Source organism: Kalmanozyma brasiliensis, assembly GCF_000497045.1.
Source record: "Kalmanozyma brasiliensis GHG001 unplaced genomic scaffold PSEUBRA_SCAF21, whole genome shotgun sequence".
Lineage (NCBI taxonomy): Eukaryota > Fungi > Basidiomycota > Ustilaginomycetes > Ustilaginales > Kalmanozyma > Kalmanozyma brasiliensis.
The window spans coordinates 266,727-276,002 of record NW_015961961.1 but is presented as its reverse complement, the minus strand read 5'-3'; the positions used below and the strand labels follow the sequence as shown (position 1 = coordinate 276,002).

General features: G+C 57.5%; 3 protein-coding genes across 3 annotated transcripts; 2 read left to right on the top strand and 1 right to left on the bottom strand.

Moving 5' to 3' along the window:
* Positions 1-912: 912 nt before the first annotated feature.
* Positions 913-4,359, bottom strand: PSEUBRA_003356 (RZZ complex, subunit Zw10; the record flags this gene model as incomplete). The annotated part of the gene is made up of 1 exon (XM_059465024.1): positions 913-4,359. One exon carries the CDS (start codon positions 4,357-4,359, stop codon positions 913-915), a length of 3,447 nt encoding a protein of 1,148 aa, XP_059320650.1.
* Positions 4,360-6,569: 2,210 nt separating this feature from the next.
* On the top strand, positions 6,570-7,304 carry PSEUBRA_003355 (uncharacterized protein; the record flags this gene model as incomplete). Its single annotated transcript, XM_059465023.1, has 1 exon — positions 6,570-7,304. The coding sequence occupies one exon, from the start codon at positions 6,570-6,572 to the stop codon at positions 7,302-7,304; it is 735 nt and encodes a 244-aa protein (XP_059321390.1).
* Positions 7,305-8,158: 854 nt separating this feature from the next.
* Positions 8,159-9,069, top strand: PSEUBRA_003354 (Ctr copper transporter; the record flags this gene model as incomplete). Its single annotated transcript, XM_016436465.2, has 2 exons — positions 8,159-8,650; positions 8,740-9,069. The coding sequence occupies 2 exons, from the start codon at positions 8,159-8,161 to the stop codon at positions 9,067-9,069; spliced, it is 822 nt and encodes a 273-aa protein (XP_016292177.2).
* Positions 9,070-9,276: the final 207 nt, after the last annotated feature.

Sequence of the window (9,276 nt, the reverse complement as noted above, 5' to 3'; positions counted from 1 at the left end):
CCCCCCCCCCCCCCCGTGGGACCTGCGCCTCATCTACTTTGACAGGCCGCCCTTCTGCAGGGTTTTCTTATTCCGACTGCTTTGCAAGGATCGGTCACCCATTTTCTCATTTCGCCCTCTTATCGACGCTTGGCATCCTTCTGGGCTTATCCAAGCTCTTGCCATCCAGGTCAAGGGTTGATCCCATATGGGTAGATCCAAGAGCTGCACAGGGAGTAAGTGGTGTTCTGCACCTGTTCTGGCATCGGTTGATCATCAGGACGATGCCGAACGCAAGGGTCTTTCTGAAACAGATTTATCGAAGATACAACAATAAAATCTTATAAAAAAATTGGCGTAGCGCAATGACGCCGCTCTGCAGGGCCTGACCGCAGATGTCCGTCCACTTTACACGACCGACCGCGCGCTGCCAAGCAATTGAGGCTTGGCCAGATCTCGCTCTGCAGCGTCGCTAGTCTTGGAAAAGCTGCTTGGCGTCTCTTATTGTCCAAGGGACTCCCCATTGTGGCATGCTCTCCATGATCACCAGTTTCATAGACCCTGCATTAGTGGGCTTGTGGGGGTGATATTCGCATTCGTGTGGACAGCATCGAGAGCCAAGGCGAAGGCAACTTCGGGAATCCTGCGACCAGGTCCGATAATGCTACAGGCCAAGCTTTCGCCAGACTCATACTGAACACCTGCCTCGCGCGCTTTCGGAAGTACGCCGACGATCAATCCTTCAAGCGTGTGAATTGCTCAGCCTATGGGCTTGGCCCTTCGAGGCTGCATTTGACGTCGATCACGCCAAGCTGAACTCACATGCACATCCTGTCGTTGATGAGTATGCATTAGAAACCGTGACATTGCTTCCACCGATGCGGATTTGCGGGTGAGATGGCGCTGAGCGACCACGTCTGCTTGCCAAAAGACTCAATGAGCCAACACCTCAACAGGTGCGCTCTCGATCCTTCGCAGCAGCTTGCTCCTATTGGACGTATCGGCAAACAGCGCCTTGATGAGACCCGTCAGCTCCTTGCGGCTGTAGTCGACCAAAGCACCCGCTTCAAAGGCGAGGAACTCGATGTCCACCAATGAGCCCGTAAGGATCTCGATGAGGTACGACGTCTTGAACCAACTTGGCACCCACAGTGGCGCCGCGCTCTGCTGCTCCGACCCGTTGACCGAGAAGAGGACCTCCAAGCTGCCAAGCGTCTTGACCAGTGAGGCGATCTTCTCCGACTCGCTCTCGCCAATGTCCTCCAAGTCGAGCACGTCGTGCAGCACCTTTTGAAAGACGAGGTCGACCAGCCGACCAATGGCAGCGTGGAAACGCGATGCCACCAGCACGGGTCGCCACGCCTTGGCGAGCTGCTGCAGCGTCTGCACCACCTGCTTGATGCATCGCTCGCAGCGTGCGAAGCGCTGGTCGTCAAAGGTACGCGCAAATCCATCGGCTTCCATCAGCGTATCGAGAAGAATCTTGCTTTGAGCCGTCATTTGCGCTTCAAACCATCGCTGTCCTAGCCCTCTCGTCGATGCTGCTTCCTGCTCTAGCTTAGCCAGCTCCTTTGTGCTCCATCGCTTGGCCCCTTCGGCCTCGTAGGAAGTCCATGCCGTTGCGATACGATCCCCTTTGTCAGCAACAAGGCGAGACAACTCGCGAGCAAGGTACTCGCAATCGTTGAAGAACTGCATCGCTAGCGAGGGTACATCTCGAAGCGCCTCGCCGTGAGCTACTGGCATCAACGCGCGGTGCATTTCGAAGATCTTGAAGATGGTACCCGCCAGCGCCTCGACATCGTCATTGTCAGCTTCAACGCCGGAAGAACGACCAGCCTGCAGCTTCGAGAGCACAGAATCCAGTGTGCCTTCCGCCAGCTCGACGAGGTCGAGTGATCGTCGGCTGATGGTACATTCTTCCTTTGCCACAGCTGCGGGTATCGGATCGGGAAGTTTTGCTGGGCGCCGTGCGGGGGATCCCCTTGCCGGTGATCCTATCGGTGCTCGGGAGCTCGCAGAGATCGATCGTGTCGAGGACCCGTTGCCCCGTTGTTGGCGTTGACTGCCGGCAGGAGTGCTCGGTGAATCGTCATCCGAGAAATTGTCGGCCCAGCCGGTCGGCGATGGTGGGCTACCGCTTGGCTTCGATTGACGAGCTTTCGAGGTGACAACCTTCTTCGGTGTTGCTTCGGCTGAACGGCTCGAGGGGGAAGCCTGAACTGCTCCTGTCCGTGCTGACGCACGTTGCGGGGTGGACTCTAGTGTCGATACTGCAGCCGGCCTGACTGGTGCCTCTGGCTCCTGCAGAGGCGCCATTGGCGTAAATTCGGCTCGATCGCCTTCCGATGCACTCGAGCTCTCTTCGAAGCCCCATGCATCGCCTTCTGCCTCCTCTTCGACATCTTCGTCGACCAGCGCGGGCGCCGGCGCTTCTCGGGCTTCCGCAGACTCTGGAGCGGATACCTCCTCTTTGCCAATGCTCGCAGGTTCAGTTGCCATCTCGACCGACTTTGGCGGCGATGCCACCTTCTTAGCGAAAGTGTCTGGCTCGACTTGTTGAGGCGTTGAAGGAGTTGGCGTCGAGGTCGATGCGGCCGCCACGATCGCTCGTGAGTGGGCGGGACGGATGCTGATCTCACCTCGGGAGGCGTCGCGGTGCACTGCTGTGGCTTCTTCGTGTGCCTTCGCTGCCGCCGCAGGAGTGCCATCATGCGGTCCGCGTGATGTCGATGGCACGAAGACGGCTTCCGTAATCGAAATGTCTTGCTGGTGTGGTGCCTGCGTCCCCCATGGATCTTCGTCTTCTTCGGCATCTTCCTCTTCTCGCAAGCCCCAGGCGTCGGTGGAGGACTCATGACGTGCATGGCCCTTCGGGGCGAATTTCGAAGCGACCGCGGGCTCCTTCTTCGATGACGATGGCATTTCGTCCTTCGCATCGCCTTCGTCCAGGTCCCATGCATCAGCTTGGACGTCGTTGTCTTCTTCGCCTAGGGCCCACGCGTCCACTTCGTCGCTCTTCGAGGTTGTTCCGTGAAGTGTTTCGTCCTGAACGGCAAATGCGCTTCGCTGCGACGAGCTGGAGCTGATGCTCCTCTGCATCGTGCCAGAGCTGCTGGGAGAATGAGAGCGTTCATCATGGACCAGAGCGGACACACTCCTATGCGTCGCTGGAGATGCATGTGGAGTAGCCTGAGACGGTGCGGCTGCCGCACCACTTCCCATTACTGGCGAAAGATCTGCAATCTCTTCGTCATCTTCGTCGAGACCCCATCCGTCCGCATCGAGCGGTGTGTCTTGGGCGTTGAAGGGCCCGCTGCCCAGCTGATCTTGTGGACGAATGACGCGTGCTCCTAGTTTGGGCTTGTGCCTGCTCCGCGCGTTCGCTGCTGATGAAGAGGAGGACGAGTTGCGCGACAAGGACACAGATGCAGGTATCAGCTGGTCGCGGAGGAAATGCTCCGGATGTGTGTCGAGGGATGTCCTGCTTGAGTCGACGTTGCCTGCTTTTGGTGGAGGAATCGGAGCAGAGATGGCGGGAGGTGGCGGGGCGGGAGCGTCAAGCTCGATGCGAACTTCTTTCCAGCCTTCTTCCGGCCCGCGCGACACGATGATTGCACGAGCCGTCTCGAGCACTTTCGAGGCCAGTGAAAGCGTTTGCGTCTCAGAAGAGTTTGTGGCTCCCTCTGGCTCCTTCGTGCTACCCTCTGAGATGGCTTGCGCTTGGCTTGTCGGGGCGCTTTGTGTCGCTTCGGCGGTCCGAGCTTTTGATGTAGTCTGTGTGGGCTGGTGGTGAAGGCGATCAAAGCGAGCTCGGAGCTCAGCGACTGCCGGCAGGTTTTGTAGCTCAGCGGACGAGCTGAATGCTTGCAAGCTTTTGACAGCCTCTGGCAGCTGTGCTGTCAAGGTAGACCAGCCGGACTGTTGCTGCAGCTTTTCGAGCGCTTCGAGCTGGCGTGTTGCAGTGAGCAAATCCGACAAGACCGAAATGAGGAGGCCCTGCTTGGAAGTCTGCGCAAGTGCACTGTGATACTCGGACGCCAGTGGAGCCAGCTGCGGGCCGACAGTCACAATGCGGGAGCTGGTCTGATTGATGGATCGCCAGAGCTGGTTGAGGTCGTGATCCACGGTGCGGTTTGACGCTGCACGTTCACGCAGCTTGTCTGCATTTGCGGAGACGGATTGCTCTATGCGGACTTCGAGGGAGTCGATCTGTGCGTCAATGAGCGAGACTTTGGCGGAAATGGGAAGTGAGGGTGCCGAGTTTGCGGCAGACGTCGATGCATCGGACCCGAACGCGGTGCTCGACTCGGCGCCGATGGACGCAAGGAAGCTGGCTGCAGAGAGCGCAGCGTCTTGACCAAATGCAGGCGCACTCATGGTGAGAGCGTCTCAAGAGGGTTTGAACGGCGAAATGAACGATACGATAGCCGGTCTCGAGATCATCACAGCCGACAGAGCCGAGCAAGAGCAGCAAATGAGCCTTGCCAGTATCAGGGCGCAGCTGCCGGTGTGGTCGGTGCGTGGCAGAGAAGGATCTTTCGCCTAGAAGCTCGGCCCGTGGACGAAAGCAGCAAGATGTGACGAGGTGGTGGGAAGCAAGATGAAGTGGAGCAAGGTTGTGTGATTTGTTCGAAGGTGGACAGGCTGGCAGATCGGCTGGCTTGAGCGCTTCTTCCTCTCAAAAGTCACACTTTTTTTTGGGCTGAAATTGTTAAAGTTCAAGTTAAGCGCAGGGTCTCGTCGACATGCAACAAATCCTCAAGTGAGCTTACGACTCAGCCTTCCCTCATCCACTCCTCTCGTCCAGCTGTTCTCTCCGACTGATACGAGACGGACACCATGATCAATATGTTTCCTCCAGTTTTCGTGTTCATGACCCCGGGTTCTCACGGTCGAACAACTTTTGCTCCTTCATCTCCTTGCTGCCGATAGTAGCCGGACCTTAATCGAGCGCTTTATTGTCATCTCAGCCCAGATGCACAGTGTAGCACTGCAGTCTCGGATCCTGAAAGCACGCCATCCGTCTACGGTTGACTTCTCAGGACGCCTCTCACGATAGATCGCCGGTCTGTCTGTCAGGAATCCTTTCTGAAAAAGCAAATCGAGCCCCATGCAGTCCATCAAGCTCACACGCATCCGCGCTTCATCTGCCGCAGGCTCATCACGGAGCTCGATTCTGCAAGGCCGCATCATCGACGAAGCTGCAGTCCTGCGAGATGCCGATCGAGGGCCGAATGTCGTCGGACCCACACTCTGGCATGAATCGATGCTATCAGATGGAATCAACCGGATACCCGACTGGCCACATTCATCGCATGAGCCGGAGAACAAGGACAGGAGTGCGGGGCCAGATGGGGCGTACGCAAGGCCACTCGTCGTTATGCATCTGCATCAGATGCGTTCGAATGTTGCCGACAGCTCTGTGGCGGAAGAACGTTTTACGTCACTCAAATCGTCGTTGAAAGGACGTGTCTTCGGCTTGATTCGGCCTTGCATTAAGCTCAAGGCAGGCCTTGCCAAGACGCACTCCACGCATTCCGCTCTCAGGTGCCGTTCACCGTCGGCAGACATGTCAAAAGGCTGATCACCCGCTCGAGCAGGCTTGAGATGCGTGGCCCTCCTGACAAACTCAGCGGCCACCTTCCTTCTCTCCGCTGTGGGACTCTTCTGCTCCAATCGCGCATCTCCAGACCATAAGGATAAGGGGCCTACCTTCGTAAAGTGTTGCAGCCCGTTCTTTCAGTGGGGCGGCGGTTGAACCTGACTTGCCTCACGAATACAGGCGAGACCTACTTATAGCAGTCGAGCAGATTGCTGGTCGCTCCGCTTCACTCCGGCTTCTACTCTCGGTCATCGCAAGGCTAGCGAGGTTTCGAGGAAAGATGGTTAGATCCGACCCTTTCTCTCTGCTCGGCATGGATGGCTCTCAAATGCAGACAGCGACACATCAGGAAGACTTTCAGATCATGTCGCATCAAAGAGTCGATCCTTCTGAATCTTTCCAGCAGCCCAAGGAAGAGCCCGTCGAGCTAGACTTGCCATCTTCCTCCTTCACGACAGGCTCGCTTGCGTACTCATCGACTTCTCACCAGCCGGTGCACAGAGCATCGAACGTCGCAAATCCAGACGATGGAATCGATCACACTCAGGCGAGCAGCCGGTCTCAGAGTCAGACGTATCCCTCGGATCTCTTTAATTCGTGTTCATCGACCGACTGGAGCTCTCAGGGGACATACTCCAGCTTGCTCTTACCCCCGCACTGCGACACTGGCAGCGGCCACTTTGTACCTTCTCAGCGCAGTCCTTCAAGCTACCGACCAACCGGCAGCGCAAGACCCTCGAGCTCCGACCTGGCTCCGCCCAGCGCTGTGAACGGGCATGGAGCCTACGCCTCGACCTCGAGCAGGGGAGGCCACTTTCGAAGAGGCTTCGAAATTCGAGACAGCAGCGAGCTGGCGAAGCTCAAGTCCATCGAGGAGAGCATCCAGTGCTTTTGGCTGGTGTCGGAGGGCAAGACATCTCAGCTTCAGCGAGACCTCAGCGCAGTCGCATCCAGCGTCAACAGCTCAGCACTGCGACAGGAGCAGATGAGCTCGCAAGTGAACCAGATCCTCCCGTTGCAGGTGCAGATCACTCAGAAATGCGTTCGCGCCGCAGAAGACAGGAAGGTCATCTTTGGCCGCATCAAAGCGCTCGAAGAGTCAACTGCCGCGTGGCAGGAAGAGGTCAACGGCAAGCTCGAGACCATGCACGCGGAACTGCGCACTGGCATGGAGACGATGCTCAGTCTCGCATCCAAAACTCAGAAACCCTCCCCGGCAAAGGCCAAGAACGAGCCCGCAGCGACGTCGAGTGCCAGCAAAGGGCAGAAGAGAGCCAGTCCTGCGAGGAAGAAGGCGAGTCCAGCGAATGCAAAAAAGGCGAAGCTTGCTCCGGCGCCTGAAGAGGCCTGCGAAGACGCCCCAGCGTCTGTCACTCCTGCCCCCGACTCACCGCCTGCCAAGGGCCATCAAGATCTCACTCAGGAATGGGCTCAGAAGCAGCAGACACGTTATCTGCAGCAGCGGCAACAGCTGCCGCAGCAGACGGAAAGAGCCCAGCACCAGCAGCAGGAGCAACAGATTCGTCAGGCTTGCCCACAATTCGATGGTGCCTACCAGCAGCAGAATCACTTCCAGTCGCTCTCTCAACCCTCGGGCTCTATCAGCTATCCGTCGACGTTCGAGGAGGTTCCGCTTCAAGCCAGACCTCGGACTGCAACGTCATACACTCATGCGCCTCATCAAAGCTTGACCGTCTTCGAGATGCCTCTCGGTCACTAGACTACGCACCCCAAGCCAACGCCGATCACACTCCAATCCGCAGAGGCAACCCACTCATCCGCAGCATGCGCATCCGACGCCATCAGCTCGCTGTTCAATCAAATGTACACTTCACCGCATGAACGAACATGACACTACGACTTACTCGCACCGGACGAGCCGAGAGGTCGGGATCGACCTTTCCAGGGTGCGACGCGAAGACCGTCTCGATGGGTGGTGGCTGAATTGCGCTAACGAGCGTCGAGGCTCAAATCAGAAACGCAGCGAGCTTGAGCGTCTGAGCTTGGCGCTGGCCAGAAGTCGGCGAGTTTTGTAGGGTGCCGCTGGGCCGGCTCGCGCCCTTTTCGTCTGTTCCGAAAAAACGCTCCGAGAGAGAGAGAGGATCTGCAGACAGATGGAAAAAGGCTCCGAGTCAGTCGAGTTCGCGCTCGGCGCCTTCTCTGCAACGACCCACCGCTTGAGCCTCTTAGAAGGTGAACATGGAAGAGGCGCAACCCTTCAAGACCCACATCACCTCGACGACTTACCATCTGTCCCTTCGTCTGCCACCTTCAACCGACTCGAGACCAACCCGCCTTGTCCGCCGAGCTCAGCATCGCTTCATCTCACCTCGGCTCCTTTTGCTCCATCTTCTCTCTGGACTCTTGAGAGCAACGGCATCTTTAGTCAACTCCCGCATCTCACTCAACCTGCAACTGCCATCTGCAAATAGGCCGCACTCCAAGCATAATCCTCTATAAAGATTCCGAGCCGCTCATCAAACTCGACCCAACCCAAACGTCCTGTCCAGCAATCCAACCAGCTCCGCAGGCTCACCGTCTTGAAAGATGACTTCGCACGGAGGCCATTCAAGCATGTCAGGCATGTCTGGCATGTCAGGCATGGGGGACTCGACCTCGAGCGCCTGCTCGATGAACATGCTCGGCAACTGGCAGACGATCAACACCTGTGTTCTCACCTCGTCGTGGCACATCCGCACAGAAGCACAGTTCGCCGGCACCTGCATCGGCGTCTTCTTGATGGTGTTCCTGATCGAGACAGTTCGCAGATGGAGTCGCGAGTTTGATCGATGGATCCTCGAGCGAGCGATGGTGCAGCGCAAGGAGAGCCGACGTCGCACGCAGCACCTCAAGGCCGAGATGGCGGCCCGTCTGGCCGAGGCAGAGCCATCGCAGGACAGATCGACATTGAGTCAGAAGCTGGAACACCTCGACACGATCTTCTTTGGCATCCCTGCTGGCCGATCTGGCTGCCGTCAAGCCGCTTTGGACTCGATGCGCTTCCGCCCTAAGATGTGGCAGCAATTGCTGCGTTCGCTCTTGTACGGGGTGCAATTCACCGGCGCTGTAAGTGTGAAACCTCGTCTGATTACCCTTGCCTCGCAAAGGTGCAACGCTGACTCGCCTTTCTTTGCCCAACCGCCTCGCCCCAACAGTACCTCATCATGCTGATCGCAATGACGTTCAACGGCTACATCATCATCGCCATTGTCCTCGGCGGTGTCTTTGGACACTTCTTCTCGACATGGGACACGCTCGGGTCTTCGCATCTCCTCGATGTGGACCAGCTGGGTCATGGATACGCTGCAGAGCCTGAAGTCATGGCGGGCGGTCAGACAGGTGCGACGGCCTCGCCCTGTTGCCAGCCTGATGGCGGCAAAGACGCGTCGAGCCTGTCGAGCGGGTCGGACGACGGCAACCATCTAAAGCGCCACGTCGTGACGCTGCCTGAACATGGCTACGGGTCTGGAGCTTGTTGTGTGTAGACGCATGGCCTCTTGTCGACACTACAGCCTCCTTTTACGAGATCAATCAAGTCTATTGTACGCATTGTGTGGTCAAGCTTGCGGCGATTCGCATGAACACGTGAGAGGGAGGTCATGGTCGATCTAGCTGGAGTGAAACCTACGTGACATTGTGCCCAGTGCGACATCATCGCGCTCCGAAGTTGTCGTCGTTGAGCACGAGCCCTC